The sequence below is a fragment of the Natrix helvetica genome, assembly GCF_964273705.1.
Source record: "Natrix helvetica genome assembly, chromosome: Z".
Lineage (NCBI taxonomy): Eukaryota > Metazoa > Chordata > Lepidosauria > Squamata > Natricidae > Natrix > Natrix helvetica.
In genome coordinates this window covers 82,255,055-82,273,337 of record NC_138554.1, presented here as the reverse complement: position 1 = coordinate 82,273,337, position 18,283 = coordinate 82,255,055, and the positions used below count along the sequence as shown (strand labels likewise).

Here is an 18,283-nt window from a genome sequence, read left to right as displayed (position 1 = left end):
AAAGTAACTGGATTCAATTTGATGATCTTTCTGGTAATCTCAGGTGCCTGTCAACTAAAAAAGGAGAGTATTTTCTTCCTTTGAATGACCATTTCTCTGTTGTGTAAAAAGAGCAGAATACACAGAGGAATATGGATATAACACGGAAGGATTGAGGGATTTTATCATCTAAATGCCCACCTAGTCTGAAAGGAAGGAGAACAAAATTTCAGATTGCTCTGCCCAGTGGCGTAGCGTGGGGGTGCAGGGGGGGCCGGGCGCACCGGGCACAACATCTGGGGGGGCGCGCTCGCACTCGCAGCTCTCTGCCCCTGCCTGGCTCACTCACTCTCTCTCACTGCAGTGCTGGCTGTGCGAATCCGATCCGAGCCGCCGGGTCGCCGCCCACTGTGGAGGGGTGTGTGTGCCAGCAGTGGCGTAGCGTGGGGGGGGTGCAGGGGGGGCGGCTGCATTGAAAGGGGGCACGCTGGTCATTCTGCATTGAAAGGGGGCACGCGGATTAGGGGGCGCAAATTACTTGCCTTGCCCCGGGTGCTGACAACCCACGCTACACCACTGGCTCTGCCCTCATTCTCTTTGCAGGAAAAGTAGAGACTGTCAGGCTTTCAAGATCCAGATATTATATCTTATAACAATATAGTTATATCGAGTCCTGTAACATCTGTTTTCTGATGTAGTCTACCTCAGAGGGCTGATAAATTTAGCACTATATTGTTGAGATTGGTGAGATACCTGCCAAATTCTTCTTTCCCATTTATCTATCAACTCATTTGTTCCCAGGTTTCCATTGTGAAAGGATGATTATCCATTATTGCATAATGTAAATCTCAGAGACACAATCTATGTAGCCAATTATTGATTCCAATACTCCGTTTTATTCTTTTGCCATGTCTAATAATTACAAGAATTTATGCAAAAAACTTTTTACGTACATTATCTCCCGGAATTTTTTTCAAAAGTATCTTCTGGGCTTATAATTCATACTCACATAAAAGAAGAAAATGCAATTGTTAGTAAATTTGAATACTCGGGATTACATTATGGATATAGGCATTTGAAAGATAATACACTTCTCACAATGATATAACCCATCTGCAAACAGTTGCCTTGGTTCCTCTCAGTAGGGTACTCAGCACCATGACATGCCAATTTTTCAAGACGCTTCTTGGGTTACTTCACCCTATGAGAATTCAAATTCTTTCACAGTATTATTTTAACAATCAAAGGGCTGTGGATGATTTTTTAGTAGGAAAGATGATACTGATTAATGAGCTTCACTGGGAATGAACATCCCTTGATCCACTTGGTTCTTGGCTACCATATGTTTCCATTCTGCTAGAGGTTTTTTTCTATTCTCGTTACTTGTTCGCTTTACTTATGTAGAAAACTTCAAGAACCTCACATATTTCCTGCTATGTTGTGATTTTGAAACTCCTCCTAAAACCCCTTCATTTCCTCTTTCAACAAGGAAACAAGCTCTGCCAGCTCTACTGTTGCTTCAACATTTCATCACAAAGACTGGCACTCTAAGCCCCACTCTAGGGGCTCAATTCTGTCAATTAACTCACATTTTTTTAAAAAAAAAACCTTAAAAACCAGCTCCTGTGAAATGGTGTTAGCCAGCTCGAGTTATACTACTACTATATATTGTTTGTAATGCAGACAATACACAGCAGAAAATTCTGACAATTTACTTTTCCCTATCTTCTTTATGTTTTGGTGTTTGATAATTGTTGCCAACTCTCTCTCTCTTATGGAGTAAACTTTGATTTCCTAAAACCATGACACTGAATATAAAATATTCTAAAATAACAGAATTAGAAGGGACCTTGGAATCTTCTAGTCCTACCCATTTCTTAGACAGGAAACCCTATACCGTTTCAGACAAATAGTTATCCAATCTCTTCTTTAAAACTTCCAGTGTTGGTGCATTCACAACTTCTGGAGGCAAATCCATTGATTAATTGTTCTAACTGTCAGGAAATTTCTCCTTAGTTCTAGGTTGCTCCTCTCCTTGATTAGTTTCCATCCATTGCTTCATGTCCTGCCCTCGGGTGCTTTGGAGAATAGCTTGACTTCCTCTTCTTCTTCTTCTAACCCATGAGATATTGGAACACTGCTATCATATCATCCCATGTCCTTCTTTTCATTAAACTAGACACACCCAGTTCCTACAGCTGTTCTTCATGTTTTAGCCTCCAGTCCCCTAATCATCTTTGTTGCCACATCGTGGTGACCAAAACTGAAGGCAGTATTCCAAGTGTGGCCTTACCAAGGCATTATAAAGTGGTATTAATACTTCACGTGATCTTGATTCTATCCTTCTGTTTATGCAGCCTAGAACTATGTTGGCTTTTTTGGCAGCTGCAGCACACTGCTGGCTTATATTTAAATGATTGTCCAATAAACTCCAAGATCTCTCTCACAGTTACTACTATTGAGCGAGGTACCACAAATACTGTACCTGTGAATTTTGTTTTTCTTGCCTAAATGTAGAACCTTACTTTTTTCACCATTAAATTTCATTTTGTTAGATAGTGCCCAATGTTCAAATCTCATGAAACCATCTTGAAAATAAAACACAATTAAATAAACATGAAGAAATCAAAATCTTCCAAAGAATTTATATGATTTTCCAAAGACTCAATGACCAACAGCACTATAAGAAATTTCTGGAATACCGAATGCATCTTTTCCTGCGACATTCAACTTAATGAATTAATAGTGGGAAAAAAGAAGTCAGAAGGCATCAGCTTAAGTCATGTCACAATAAAAACTCACCTAGCTTGCTGACACATGTTGCAGAGCCACACATTCTCTTTCTTCTGATAAGTGCTGCAGTTCTTGCAGATGTTGTATTTGCAGTCTTGGCATTGTCGTTTAGTATTGATGAGAAAAGTAAATGGGGAGCAGCAACGCATGCAGCAATGCTCATTAAATCTCTCATGCTTGGAAAGGATGCTGCACTTGTTACCCTCTTCATCAAGCTTCTGTTTCATTTCACTGGAATCCCCAAAGAAAGGAAGGGAATGAAACCATAATTAAAATAACACTATATTTAAAGGGAAGTGTCACTCTATTGCCTGGACATACTTCAACAAAGTAAAATGACTTTCTCTCCACTAGCTTTTCCCAGAATAAGCTTATGCCTACTTCCGACCTCTTCAATACTAGAAATTTCTTAAATGTCTATTTCTAATTACTTATTAAAAATATAAAAAAATACCAAACCATATTTTCTCCTTTTTGTCCTCCTCCTTTCCTTATACTTCTTTCCTTATACTCCAAATTCTTTTTTTTTAAACAAAGTTTTATTGGTTTTCAAATATTTAGGGGAGGGTAAATAGGTATACAGAAAATTTTGGCAGCTTCCATACTGTTGGTAGAGATCCCGGCACAATACTCACATATATAACATTGTACAAACAAAATTATAAAAGAAAGCAGTAAACCAAATCTTACTCTATATTGTTAGTCTTGTGTTCCTACATATTTCTCTTTGTCATTTTCTAATATATCACTAAATGCTATTGTTCCAGATAATTTTATTTTTGTGATCTGAGCTTTTCGATATTGCCTCTTCCTCCCTGTCGCCAGAGAGAGCCTCAGTGCCCCCCTCCTTCCCGTCTTGAGTCTTACTATCTTGTGTTTTACTGTCTCTTTCACTACTCCCACTCAATTCCTCCTCTGAGAGCGGAAAATTCTTTTGGATAAAGGCCTCCGCCTCCTGAACTGTATTAATTCTGATCCTATTTCCCTCCCAGAAGATTAACATCCCCTCTGGTATCAACCATTTAAACCAAATCCCTTTTTCATACATTTTTTTTAATTGAAAAAGTTTTATACAGAGAATTTTTCCCCCTTTTAGCCCCCCCCATACAGTATAAATCACATACAAATACTATGCCCCCTCCCCTCCCCCCAGCCACCCCCGCAAAAATTCTCATTCAAATATTATACCAAATACTTTACCCCCTCCCCTCCCCCGTCTTAAAGTAAATTACTCGTTCACATATTGTACCCCCTCTCCTCCCAACAATCACAATATAAGTTTCTCTTAAAGTAACAATAGCACATTAATCCCATCTTCTAAGTTAATTTAACATATATAACTCATAATATAAATTTCTCTTAAAATAACAATATTTCATTAATCCCATCTTCTAGTTTATTTATACATATATATTGCCCCGCCCTCCACCCTAACCCTCCCCCACCTCCCACTCAAACCCACCCCCCTGACTTCCGCTATACACCACTCTAACAATTCCAAGCATCCCATATATTATTTACTCTGATCATCTATCAGTCTAAACATTCTTACCTAAAGGCTACATAGTACTTCCTAGTCTGGTATTTATTCTGTATGTAATCAATCCATTTTACCCATTCCTGTGTATAATTCTCCTGCTTCTGACCTTTTAAGAAAGCTGAAATTTTTGCCATTTCGGCGAACCCCGCCACCTTCTGAGTCCATTGACCAATTGTCGGTAAAAAATCTTTCTTCCAATGTTGCGCAATCAACAACCTAGCTGCTGTGACCATATACAAAACCAATTTTGTTTCCCCTTTAGTAAAATCCTTAGTTATACCCAATAAAAACATTTGCGGAGTAAATTGTATTCTTTTCTTCAATACATTTTGCATAACCCACCATATTTTTATCCAAAAAGCTTTAATCTTGTTGCAGGTCCACCATACATGAAAAAAGGTAGCATCTAGGCACCCGCATCTCCAACATTTTGGTTGAATATTTCGGTACATGCATGATAATTTTTTAGGATCTAAATACCATCTGTAAAACATTTTATAAAAGTTCTCCCTTAAATTCTGTGACTGTGTATATTTAACATTCTGAACCCATATTTTCTCCACGTTTCCAATATAACCACTTCACCAAAATTCTGAGCCCATTTAATCATACAATCCTTAACCAGTTCACTTTCTGAATCTCTTTCTAACAGTACATTATATATTCTTTTAACTTGTTTTGGGCCAGTCTCTTTTATCTGCTTGATCAGTTCCACTTCTTTATCCATAAAACCGACCCTACGATCTTCTTCCCATCTCTTCTGTAACTGTATATAATGTAACCAGTTTAAAATAATTCCTTCTTCCAACAGTTGTTCCAGAGTTTTTAACTTCCATTCGTCCCCATCAGCGATAAGCACATCTTTGTATAAACAACCCCAGAGTGACTTAATATTCATAATCCCCATGGTGTCTGCAAGATCCAACCAAAGCGGTATTTTATAGTCCCAATTGGGCCGGTGCTTCTTCCATATTCTCATCAAGGCACTTCGGAGAACATGATTGTTAAACACTTTATCCACCCTATCTTCATAAAAGAACAAGATCATGGCCTTCTATATTCAGCAATTCCATTTTTGTTTTCCCAAACCAATCTGCTACATGCGTTAATACCGCAGCTTCATAGTACAATCGAAGGTTTGGGAGTCTAAGGCCGCCTCTTTCGCGAGTATCTTGCATAATCTTCATCTTTACTCTCGTTTTTTTCTCCTTCCAAACAAATTTATTTAATGTTGCTTGCCAATTTAACAAAGTTTTATCTGATTTAAGCACCGGTATCATCTGGAATAAAAAGATAAATCTAGGTAGAATGTTCATTTTAATTGCTGAAATCCTTCCAAGCAAAGACAATTGTAACTTTTTCCATACTTCAAGATCTTTCTGGATCTTTTGCCACAACACTTCATAATTATTTAAGAAAAGTTTTGTGTTTGATTCTGCAATTTGTATTCCTAAATATTTGACCTTGGAGACTATTTCAAAGCCTGCTAAACTTACAAGTCTCTTTCTTTGAGTCTCTGTCATGTTTTTAACCATCATTTTCGTTTTGTTTTGATTTAGTCTAAACCCAGACACCATGCCAAATTCTACTATAATATTTTTCATCTGGATTATTGACTTCAAAGGATGTGAAAGGGTAACAACCAGATCATCGGCAAATGCTCTAGTTCTGTATTCCTTTTGCCTGACATTTATGCCATCTAAGGATTTTGAGTCCCGGATTGCGTTCAACAAGACTTCCAAAGTTAAAATAAATAACAATGGAGATAATGGGCAACCTTGTCTTGTGCCTTTTTGTATCTCGAAAGTTGTTGACAAATTTCCATTAATAATAAGTTGTGCATTTTGTTGTTGATAAATTGCTCCAATCGCCTGCCAAAGTCGTGGTCCCATATCCATCTTTTCCAAAGTCTTGGTTAGAAAGTTCCAATTCACTCGATCAAAGGCCTTCTCTGCATCCAAGAAGACCAGCACTGCAGAGATCTGCTTATTCTTATCAAGATAATCAATTAAATCTATGAGTTGCCTTACATTCTCCTTCATATGTCTGCCTTCAATAAATCCTGCTTGATCATGATGAATAATCTCTTGGATAACCGGCATCAATCTGTTGGCTAGTACCTTAGCAAATATTTTATAATCTGTGTTCAGAAGAGATATCGGCCTGTAATCCTCTGGTTTCTTAGGGCCCTCTTTATCTTTAGGTATCAATGAGATAAAAGCCGCTTTCCATGAGGAGGGTATTTTACCTCCTTGCTGTATGTTACAAAATAGTTGTGTAAGATATTCAATAATTTCCAGTTGTAAAGTTTTATAGTACATTGCAGTCAAAAGATCAGTCCCTGGAGCCTTAGCTAGTTTAAGTTGATTTATAGCTAAAGTAATCTTATCAGGAGTTATCAGACGTTCCAAATTTGCCTTTTGAAGCACAGATATTTTACTAACCCTTTTTCCTTCCAAAAAATCATCTACTGACTTGTTCTGTATATTATCCTGTACATATAGCTTAGCATAATAGTCCACAAATGATTTTTTAATCAAATCTTGTTGATATACCGTCTTCCCTCCATACTCAATTCTATCAATAATTCTGTCATTCGTGTTCCTTCTCAAAGTATGAGCCAACCACCTACCAGGTTTATTAGCATTAGCAAAGGTGTTATGTTTCGCAAATTGTAAATTAGTTGCTGTTTGTTCTGCTATACAATTTTTTTGATAGGGAGGAAAATTTCCTCCTTCTATCTCTTATTTTTTTCGGGATCTGTTTGAGAATGGTGATCTCTTCATCTTTGTATTTCAATGGTCCCTCCCTTTGGGTCGCAAGTACCTCATCCCTTGTGGATCTCCTGACAAACTTAACATGTATCTCCCTTGGAACATTGTGTCTTCTAGCATATGCTGAGTTTATCCTATATACTAGATCCATATCCCACCATAATTGTTTTCTGTCTCTCTTAAGATAATCTGCTAAGATTGTACTCATAATATCTTTAAGGTTTTCGTTCTCTGCTTCTGGTAGTTTCTGGAATCTAAGAAAAAAGGAAATTCTTTCAAATTCTACTTTTGTCTGAAAATTTCCCACATCTATGTTTCCCTTACACATTGTTTTCACTTCTTTCCCCAGCCCCGCCACTCCATCCTCTAACACCAAAATTTGCTATGTATTTCCAGCTATATGTTCTTTAACCACTCTGAGTTCTTCTTTGACCTCAGCCCTCATTTCGTTCTGTCCCTTCTTAAGTTCTTTAAACATTTCCATAACAGATAGTTCCTTTGGGTCCTCTCCAGCCACTCCTTTCTGCAACATTGAAGAAATCTTAGACTGTTGCGTCATAGGGCTTGGGGCAGCAGATGAGGGAGCTGAGTGCGCCTTGCCGGTCGGGGGTTTCCTTGCAGCCATTTGCTTAAATTCAGAGATGCAGGACTTTGCCAAGAAGAGTGATGTCAGAGGGTTTCGCAGCTATGCTGGTTTCTAAAGGAAAACAATCGCAAAGGCACCCAATGTACAGTTCCAAGAGTAAAATACACCAAGATGAAAGAGAAAGAGAAGTCAGCCAAAGATCAGAAGATCATACACAGGAGGTCCCAGTTTCCCTTTGGGAGAGTAAACAATCAATCCACTTTTCTTTATTCTCTCTTTGGGAGTAGCTTCAAAGGACATACTTCATTTGCATAGAGACAAAGAAAGAGGGGCGAGCGCCATCTTGGCCCTCCCCTTCGCAGGGAAAGAAGTTGCAGAAAGTTTTTTTATTTTAGGGCAACAGTTCAGAGCCGTTTCCAGCAATTGTGAAAGTCATTTTCAATTAAAAGTCCAAAATGACAAATCAATCTTTTATCCACTCTCTTCCAGAGGGTCCATTTTCAAAGCCGCTTAGTCCGAGGGGGGGGGGAGTAATAAACCCCCCCTCTAATCTCCCTTCAAGAACAGAAACACAAAAAACTCACAAAGTGACTATTGCTTTTCTCCTAAGTCCCCCAAGAGCGCCGGTCAGGATCCCCACTTTCAGTCTCCAGCTGCACTTCTCCGACTTTTCTTTTAGCCTCCGGAGCCATCCGACGAGAGGGTGAACAGCGCGATGCTGTCTCTCGCCCCCCCCTCTGCTCCCCGGCTCCTAGGCGAAGCCGAAAAGCACCCTAGCTGGCTGCCGCCACATGCGGGGTGCCTCGGCCGGCCGCCCTTCGGCAGGAGCCCCCTACAAGGCCTCCTGTGTCCCTTAAGGAACCCACCGGGGAGATGAGGGGCGGACAAACACGTCTGTCATCGTCCGATCCCGGAAGTGACGTCCCTTATACTCCAAATTCTTGACAGCATGCCGTAGCCCATCTGTGGAGCAACTGTGAGAGAAATTTGTTGGAATGGAGATGCAGGGAGCAGAGTCAATGAATCCATCAGTTCTGGGAGCATGGCTTGGTGTGTGTCAAGCATTGACAAGCCCCTCCCCTTCTCCACTCCAAAGAGTGAGACTGGGGAGTATTGTCCAAGGAGCTGGGGCTCTCTCTGCAGGGGCTGCCATTCCCCCCATGGCTGCAGGGCAAGCCCAGGGAACTCTTGCAGCAGCAGGAGCCCAGACTCAAGCAGCATCTCAGGGGGAAGGGCTGCCACCAGGCTATGTGCTAGTTGGGATGACTGGGAGTCCCCACCTCTAAAAGCCATGTCTGACTGGCAGCCAGAGAAACTGGCCTACTTCTTGAACCAGGCATGGAATCATCTGGAGCAGTAAGAGGCTATGTATCCACCCAAAGCTGCCATCACTTTGAACCCAGAGGATGAGGTGACAAAGTGGATGATGTACCTCCATGATAAAGAAGCACCCGAGCTGGAGAATGCTGGATGAAATTTGAGCCAGGTTTGGAGACGCTATCTGGGTCTGCCAAGCAGAATCTGGAAGTATGCCTTAAGGCAGGGAAGCCAGCAAATACATTTGGGAGTTCCGCAGCTTGGGTGGGCTGGAATGCTTACTGGTCTACCATTTCCAAGATGGACTAAATAAGGGGCTATACAAAAACGGCTTGCCCTAAATTCTAGACAACTGCGGGGTATGGTACCAACTGATGATCACAGTGGAGCTAGACCTGCATCATGCAGCACATGAAGGTCTTCCCCTCTAGCAAGAGGGGGAACTCCAACCCCCAGCAACCGCAATCTGGTCTTCTACAAGAGCAACGGTGAGGGGAAGGATGATCTAATGGTAAGTGGAACTATTGCCCCTTTGACTGCCTGGGTGGAGATGCTAGTGCCTCACTCAGGGGCAAAAGGCTCTTTATGGCTCTGGTAGACTCAGGTTGCACCCACTGTTTGACTAACCTGCAAAAGGTGCAAAAGATGGGACTCAGACTTTAAAAATTGAAGTGAAATTTCCCTCAGTCTGGAGGTTGGTATTGTGGTCCACTGGCGGCCAGCGGAGTCTGCAACAGAGTCGGACAGCAAGGAGGTTGGTGCAGAACATGGGCCAGTTCTGCAGTGTGGGGAAGGTTCAGACGAGGGCTCTGCGTTGAACACAGAGAGGGGGCCAGGGCCATCTGAGAGTTATGTGCTGCCTCTGGAGTCTCCAGAGTTGGACAGCAGCGAGGCAGAGAAACAGGCTCCCCCTGTTCCCAGTGCGTGCATGCGCAGGGCTGCCAGAAGGCAAGAACATTTAAAATAGAAGGGATGACTCAGGAGTAAGGTTTGGAAGTGATTGGCCCCTCCCATAGGACATAAAGGAGGAGCAAAGGCACATGAGCCTTTGCAGGAAGCAACTTGGTTCATGCTGGTCAATTTACCTTCTTAAACTCCATTTGAACTCTTTGCTCCATGTGGCCTTGCCAAGCTAATTGCTAATTAAATCTTTGGCAGTGTTATCAAAGAAATAAAGATGGGTGCTTATCAGCCTTATTCCGAAGGACTTTGGTAGCCTTCTATAGAACTCTTTTCAACTATTTGCGACTCATACCAGCTGTGAATGAATATAATCCACAGCCTTTGAAATAAAAAGAGGGGTTTTTGGACCTAATCGTGAACTTTTTATTGTATCAGGAAGCCTAGGTCAGAACAGTTGGCCAAAATGTTTGTGCAGCATATCTACTAGCTGCATGGAATCTCAAGGCACATCATTTCAAACCAAGGTGGTGCAGTTCACAGTTTCTAAAGCAAATAGGATCAGCTCAGGGACTTAGTTCAGGGTACCATCCATGCTCCAATGGGATGGAAGAAAAAACTAATGCAATGGTAGAGCAAGATCTACATTGTTATGTAAACTATCAGCAAACCAACTTGCCAATGAACTGGGGGGAGGGAAATGGAATGTGGAGCATGTATGCAGCGATTGTGAGTGATGGAGCCAGCAAGGTCACCAGTGCAGGTGCTTGAGAAAGAGATGGACCATTCTCATAACAAAAGATCATCTCCTAATTGGACAATGTGTTCAAACAGGTTTGAGGAGAAGGAGAAAGTATTATTTAACAGAGCAAGCATTTGCATGGGAAACCAGAGCTTTTTGTTTCTTCTTACCAACTTGGTATATCCAATAGTTTTACTTTTGTGAATTCAATTCTCCCACGAGTGTTTCCTTGTTTTGGGTTCACTAATTGGACAGTTGACACTGTTCCTGATGCAAGTTTTTCAATAATTGGGTAATCATAAATGAATGAGATGAAGATGAAGAAATGTATGCATGTGGGAAGATATTGTAGGGAAATTCGATGCCTCCTCCATTGTGCCGTGCATGTGTGCATGCATGCATGCTTGTGTCAGAGGTAGGTTACTACCGGTTCACCCGGTTTGCCTGAATAGGTACTAAAAATCTGGCATACCTTTCCGAACTGGTAGCAATAACAGCTGGCCATGCCCCTGAACTGGTACAGTCCCCTGGACTGTCCCTGCTTGCTTCCTCTGCATGTCCAGTCGCCGCTCTCTCACTCTCTCGCCCTGCCCGTCTGCACCATACTTTCCCTGCCTACCTACCCAGCTGCCGCTCACTGACTCACTGGCTCGCTGATTGCCCTGCTCTGAGAGCCCTATATATACCACAGTCACCACATGGCACACTACCTTTACTGGCCTCGTGCACCGAACCGCCTGGCACCACAAATCACTGGCCACAGGGACCCAAGTCTGGTCGCTGCCTGCACCGAGCCAGGGATGCAGACCCCCTGCCGCAGTGCAGGTGAGCCACTCTCTCACAGCTGAGCTTGGCACCGACCATCCCCCCGTGCCGAGCTCTGATGCACACCCCTTCGCCCTCCCAGTGATGGGGCAGTCCTGACCCGGAGGTGGGTGCACACCTGGCTGGCCACTGGGCTTCTCCGCCTGTGAGGCAATCAAGATCCCTGGGCTGCGCAAGCTTTCCTGCCCACCATCTTCCTGGGTGCCACCACGTGGTGCAAACCAGGGGGAGATGCACCAGGTGCACGACACCAACGTCACTTGCACACCATGTGGCTTCCTGCTGTGGCTGGTATGACAGGTCAAGTGTTGCCTGCTGCTGCCCAGCTACCATGAGTGCCTCTGTCGGACCAGCGCCCTCCCAGCCCTGGAAGCAGCGACATGGAAGGATCCGGATGGGGTCTTCTGCAGATAAACAGCCCCCTGGCGGAGTCCCTGCACTGCCCTTCCCTGAGTGAAGTGATGCCCGAGGAAATGAGGTCCAGATGCAGCCTGCTCCCCAACAGCTCCTGGCCGGCCTTCTTGGGCACGTTGGGGCAGAGGCTAGGTGTCACCCCCTTGGATCTGATGGGATGCTTTGTAGAGGACATGTGGCCATTGAGGCTGTTTGGCTGCCTGGGATTCCAGATGAGCCCTGGGCCGGCATTCTTGCTTCTTTCCTCCGAGAGCTGAGTAGGGGCTGCTCCCTTCCCTCGCTGTCCATGTGAAGCTTCTGCCAGTCTCCTGGTCGCCTTCCGAAGAGCCTGGTCGAAGTTTCGCTCACTGAGGCACCAGGACTTCTGATGCCAGGATGAGGTCCTTCAGGCACTTAGCTTGGCCACTTAGCTCCAGCCCCCCTCTCCTTCTCAGTGAGTGGCAAGCCCAGCAAAAGTTCAGCCAGTCTTCTCAAGAGGCGGAGTTTGCAGGAGGCTGATCTAGGGACTGGCTGGTTGTAGCAGAAACATTCATTCTAAGCTTTTTGATTCCTAGCTGCAATGGACAGCAAACCTATGTTCGTCCCCCTGATCCAGCACCTTGAAAAGTGGGTGGAGAGAATTGCTAAGGTACGTGTGAGTTGGGGGGGAGGAATTAAAACTTCATCCTCCTGGTGTGGCGCGGGGCTTTGGGCAAAGGCTGGAGGGATGCGCCCTGGCTTGCTCATGCTCTTGCCCTCCCTAGTGTAATTTGATGCAGGCAGAAGCTCACATTTCTTTTTGCAAGGCTGCTGTTGGTGAAGCTGGGTGCCGGTGAGGGCTGGCTTTTTGCCTAGCTTTATCCAGCTATTGGGGGGGAATGGACAGGAGCTTGGGGAGGAAATCATTCCCCCTCCTCCAACAGCTGGACAAAGCTATGCAAAAAGCCAGCCCTCACTGGTACCCAGTTTTACCAAAAGCAGGCTTGCAAAAGGCAATGTGGCTCCACCTGTAATCAAGCTGGAGGGGGAGCCAGAGCGAGCACCGAGGAGACCAAAGGAGGAGAGAAGCAAGGCAAAGGGGCATGCTGTAGCACACACACTTTCCCTCAGCCCCCTTCTTTTGGAAGGCTCCGATCGGCTCCCCTCCAGCTTCTCCGCCTCTTCTCTCACCCCAGCCTGCCAGCAGGAGGTGAGTGCGGGGGGGGGGGTTATTGCATTCCAGGCATTTCCCACATGCTACATTTGTAATGGGGGAGGTGTTTGGGGAAGGCAGTGGAGGAATGGGGGATGGCAGAGGAGCTGCTTTCAAGCCATTGGTTTTTGCTGGGTGGAGAGTCTTCCCCCAGTTATGCAGGCAGAGGTGCACTTCCCATTTTGGTAGCCCCTCCCCAAAGGGATTTTTTTTAAAAAGAACCCCATGGCTCAAGCCAGGCTGCCAGGCTACAGGCAAAACTTCCATGCCCTGGAGGGACCTGCCCACGCCACCCATAAATGTGTATCCACCCTCCAGCAGCAGATGAGAGGCTTTGCCTACTCTGGGCAGTAGAGCCACATCTCTCATTAGTGCTGAGAGGCTGAGGAGAAGACATTGCGTGCCTGCCAAAAAGTCTTTTTGACAGCCTCACCTGTAGCAGAGATGAGAATATCAACTGTTTCAAGCATTGGCAAATGAGGAACACCACTGGCATTTTTCCCTTCTCCCAGCCCCCAGAAGCACTCTGCAAGTTTCAGCAGGGCTGGGAGAAGGGGAAAACACCCCAATTTGTGTGAAAAATGAGGCATTTTTTGCAAAATGAGGCATTTTTCTCAAAAATTGATATGTTTTTCCCTTCTCCCAGCCTCCAGAAGCACTCTGCAGGCTTCAGCAGGGCTCAGCCCTGCTGAAGCCTGCAGAGTGTTCCTAGGGGGTGGGGAGGACAAAAACGTTTTTCTTACTGGGTAGTTTGTAGGTGCTCCCTTAGCTCCAGCAAGGCTGGAGCTTCCACCCCCTCAAAATTTTTTGCCACAGTTTCGGTGGCCAAGGCTTGGTTAGGGGACCATGTGTCTCAGTGCGTGTGAGTGACATTAACACCCAGTCAATCATATGCCCCCATCTAGCCATGCCCACTGAACCAGTAGTAAACTTTTTTGAAACCCACCCGTTTCAGTGGTCCATGAAAGTACTTTTATAGTATGTAGATAATAAAGGTGAATATTTTTACAACTATAGATACATTGAGACTGGGTGTGACAAGGAATGGCTGGGAGGGGAGGGGCCAGGCGAAGCTCCCCTTGATGCGAGTGACATTAATTTGGCCACACCCACCCAGTCACATGACCACCAAGCCATACCCACAAAACAGTAGTAAAAAAATTTGAAACCCACCACTGGTGTGTGTGTGTGAGAGTGAGTGTGTGTGTGTGTTTGTGTGTGTGTGTTTTGTAGGGAGATGGGCAGCAAACACAGGTAATGCATAAATAAAATAAAACAAATAAATGTATCAGAAACAGATTCCACAAATTTGGAGTAAAATTCAAAATAATATTAGCATCTTTAATTTGAAAATCTCTCTCTCTATATATGTTCTGATGTACTTCCAGAAAAACCTCTGAAAAGATTGTAAAACAAGACACGGTCATTACATTCAAATTTCTTACAACCTCAATAGAGCAAATCTGAAGTTCATCCTTTCTGCTATTTTTTTTGAAAAGCCTTATACTATAGCATAAAATCTTTTGATGAATTAATTTTAAATTCTAGTCAAAAGAAGTAAACATTTAAAAAAAACTTGGATTCATTGTTATTCATTAATTATTCTAATTCTTTAGTCCATAATTCATAAATATTAGTAATTCTAGTTTTAATATTTTTCAGAAATAAAACCAACTTCTACCTATAATTGTTGAAAATCCTTAATATAATTGACCTAATCATTTATTATTACTAATTAATATTAGTAATTTATTTAAAATAATAGTTAGAAAGTCTGTCCTTACTTTCTAAGAGAACATCTTGCCACCTATTGTCACTTAAAGCAGAGTAGTAATAATTGCTGAGAAGACATCTTTATTCCTGTGACAATGTACTGATTCAAAAGAGAATTTGGGTTTTTTTTATAATAATGGAAATATATTGTAACATGTACAGAAAAAAATTAATGTAAAGAATTAATTAAAGAAATAAAATTGACTCTTCTACATGGAAAATATAGCAACTTTAGTTAAAACCTGAAATGCATTTTAAAAAATAAGTTTTAAGTTATAGTAAATGTAAGTTGTGAAATTAAAATAATTTATATTAACAAAGTTTTCTCCATACTGTTCAGACATGTTGAAAGCAAAATGAAGTGTCTACAGATAGAGAATACTTATCCAGTAAAGATTATTTACAAATTCCTAAATAAACAACAAAAACCTCTATATTATTCACTTTTATAATGTGCAATCAATCATTTATTAATGTTGCTAATACTTATCTTTGCTTACAGTTACTATAACAGAAGGCCTTGTATTTTTGGAATTTACAGAATGATGGACAAAAGCATTCATGTCATTTGGCTAGCTCTTAGTATTTAGGATCATAAAACAGAAATGGATTAGAAATATAAACACTAAAGTATAATTGATCTTACATCAATGTAATAGCATGTAAATGTTTCCCAGCTGTATTTGCTTTCCATTACTTTTTGGCTAATTCTAGTTGTAAAATAATGCCATTAAACAAGTGTTCAAAGAAGAAAAATGAATAAAAATAATTTGCAATATATAAAACTAAGTATAACTATTTTGTGTTAATATTTCAGAATTTTTGAAAATACCATGAAAATAACAGGATTTAAAAAAAAACACTATATATTTATTTTCTTTGTTTATGAAATTTATAATATTGCTTCATTCTTAAAAAGATTGCTCTTTTTTTCTCTGCCAATATGTTTTCTACCCTTAAGTGGATTTGTCACATAAAACATAAGAAGACTGACCATATTAGTTAGCCAAACTTAATTTCTCACTGCAGATTAATTATCATAACATTTTATAAACATTTTCTTTAATTTAATATAAATTTTAAATCCTTCGCCTATGTTTTCCCATTTTTCAAGCTTTATATTGTATCCATAATTATTTGCCCATTGAATCATGAATGTTTTACATATTCATTCTCCAAATTCAATTTCAATAACAATTTATGAACCTTGGCAATAACATGTTCTTGATTACCATAAAGTCCAAATTTAAATTTAATGTTTTATAAGGTCAAACACATTCAAACAGTTATCATATTATGTCTCAGTTGTTTTCATGGCAAGCCAGACTGATCTTCACAAACGTAAGACTATAAAACCTTACTCAGTCTTTCAGCCAATATTGCAATCAAAAGTCTATAATTATTTAATAATGAAAGTTTATAATTACAGGTAGTCCTTGACTTACAACAATTTTTTTAGTGACCGTTTGAAGTTACCATATCATTTAAAAAAGTAAAAAGTAACTTATGACTGTTTTTTCACACTTATGACCATTGTAGCATCCCCATGTGATCAAAATTCAGACACTTGGCAACTGTGTCTGAAACTCATATTTATGTTGCAGTGTCCTGGGGTCAGGAGATCATCATTTGTAATCTTCTGACAAGCAAAGTCAATGGGGAAAGCAGATTCAATTAATAACTGTTACTAGATCAACATTCACTTAACAACTAAAAAAAGGAAGATTGTAAAATGGGGCGAAACTCACTTAACAATTATCTCACTTAGCAAGATAAACTTTAGGCACAATTATGGTTATAAGTCAAGGACTACCTGTATTATATAATGCAATTGGTCTATAGCTTTTTTAAAAAATCAAGGCACTTTGATCCTCCTTTGGTAATAATGCAATGCTGTCTCTTTCCAAGTTTGATGCATCTTTGCTCCCTGTAATGCACCTTTTATTATATTTTTAATGGCTGTAGGAATTAGTCTTCAAATATTTGCAGTATTGACTTGTAAGACCATATATATCTGAAGCTTTCACTGCTTTCATTTTTTAATATTTTCTGATGTTTATCTGGTTCATTCATAAGTTGTCTCTTAGTTGTGAGAGTTTAAGTAAATGTTGTCTTTATGATAATCATCTATTTTTTCTGTATCTACTGTTTCTTATAAAAATTGGAATAAAAGTTATAAAAAGATTTTTTAATGAGATCATTATCGGTTATTACATCACGTTCTTGAGAGTGTCTCTTTCCCTTCTTTTTCCTTTCCTTTCCTTTTCTTCCCTTTCCCAATTTGTATTCCAACCTTCTCCCTAGTTTATTTGTAAAATCAAAATGTTTCAGTTTTGTGTAATTCAGCTTAGTTTCTATTTCTTTGAATGTTATTGTAGACAACAGTTGGTGTAATAATTAGATTTGATGTACAATTTTAGAATCCATTGGAGTCTTTTGCAATTCAATTCTTTATTTCTAATTTCATACAGGATTTCTTGCATCTTTTCCTATAATTTTGTCTCCTCTAAGCAATTATATTGTATATAGTAATCATAATTACTTTAGTCGTGTCTCTAACAGTCATTAAAGTTATCCCTTTGTCAAAATTACTGTCAAAATATTTAATTTCTTTTTGCAGTCTTTTAAAACATTTCCTTTTAATGAATATAGACTGTTGGGGGTATACTACTAGTGTTGGGTAGGCAACACATATCTATATACAATAACAAATGGTCGTTGTTTCTTTAAATGGGTGAATGTACTTATCAGCTGTAATTAACTTTACAATAAGAGGGAGTCAGGAGAGCTCACTCTCTCTCTCTGCTTGTCCTATGCTTGATAACTACTTGCTCACTTGATGACTGGAACGTGAACTGCAACTGTAAGCAATTGTTTGTTCTTTGAATTGTGTTTGGACATATATCTACTATCACTGCTTGTGAAGCAATTATTAGTAGTAAAGCTACTTGTTTTTTACTAGCAGTGTCTGAAACTCTAATGCTGTGTTTTTTCTCTCTAGCTGTACATTCCGCTGCGCTATTTTCTGTCTCCCAACGGAGATACCCCTAACATAGACGCATTTAATATATATTCTAATCTACAGTATATCTATACTGCCTCCATAAGTCTACTAATACAAAATTGTACATCGTTTTGAAGAAATCTTCCCCTTTATCCTCTAGGGGTTTGATCCTAGTCAGTCAAAAGGTAGACATTAGAAGGCATAAATTATAAATTTTATTTTAAGTTTTGTTTGTAATATAGAAGGGATACCTTAGCTTTATTTTAAAAAATCCTCAGGAACATTTTAGAGAAACAACAAACACAAACAGGCAGTTTGTCACTTGCCAAGTTATTTTTAAAATTAGCACTATTTATGGTATTTTCAGAAAGGCTGGTACTATACTATTTACTTGTAAGGAGAGCTGTCCAACTGCACGGAAATACTATATTGCTTTTGAGATTATTTAATAATTTAATAATAATT

At 40.7% G+C, this 18,283-nt stretch overlaps 1 protein-coding gene across 5 annotated transcripts in view; it reads right to left on the bottom strand.

Annotated features, from left to right (window-relative positions):
- The window catches only part of MYRIP (myosin VIIA and Rab interacting protein), a 154,853-nt gene that overhangs the window by 85,721 nt on the left and 50,849 nt on the right, over positions 1–18,283 (bottom strand). For 4 of the 5 annotated variants that reach the window (XM_081969804.1, XM_081969805.1, XM_081969803.1 and 1 more), the window contains exon 3: positions 2,782–3,003. The exons of the other annotated variant lie outside the window; for it this stretch is intronic. In XM_081969804.1, the coding sequence (XP_081825930.1) occupies positions 2,782–3,003 (222 nt within the window). The remainder of the gene's footprint in view (positions 1–2,781; positions 3,004–18,283) is intronic. 5 annotated transcript variants of the gene reach the window in all.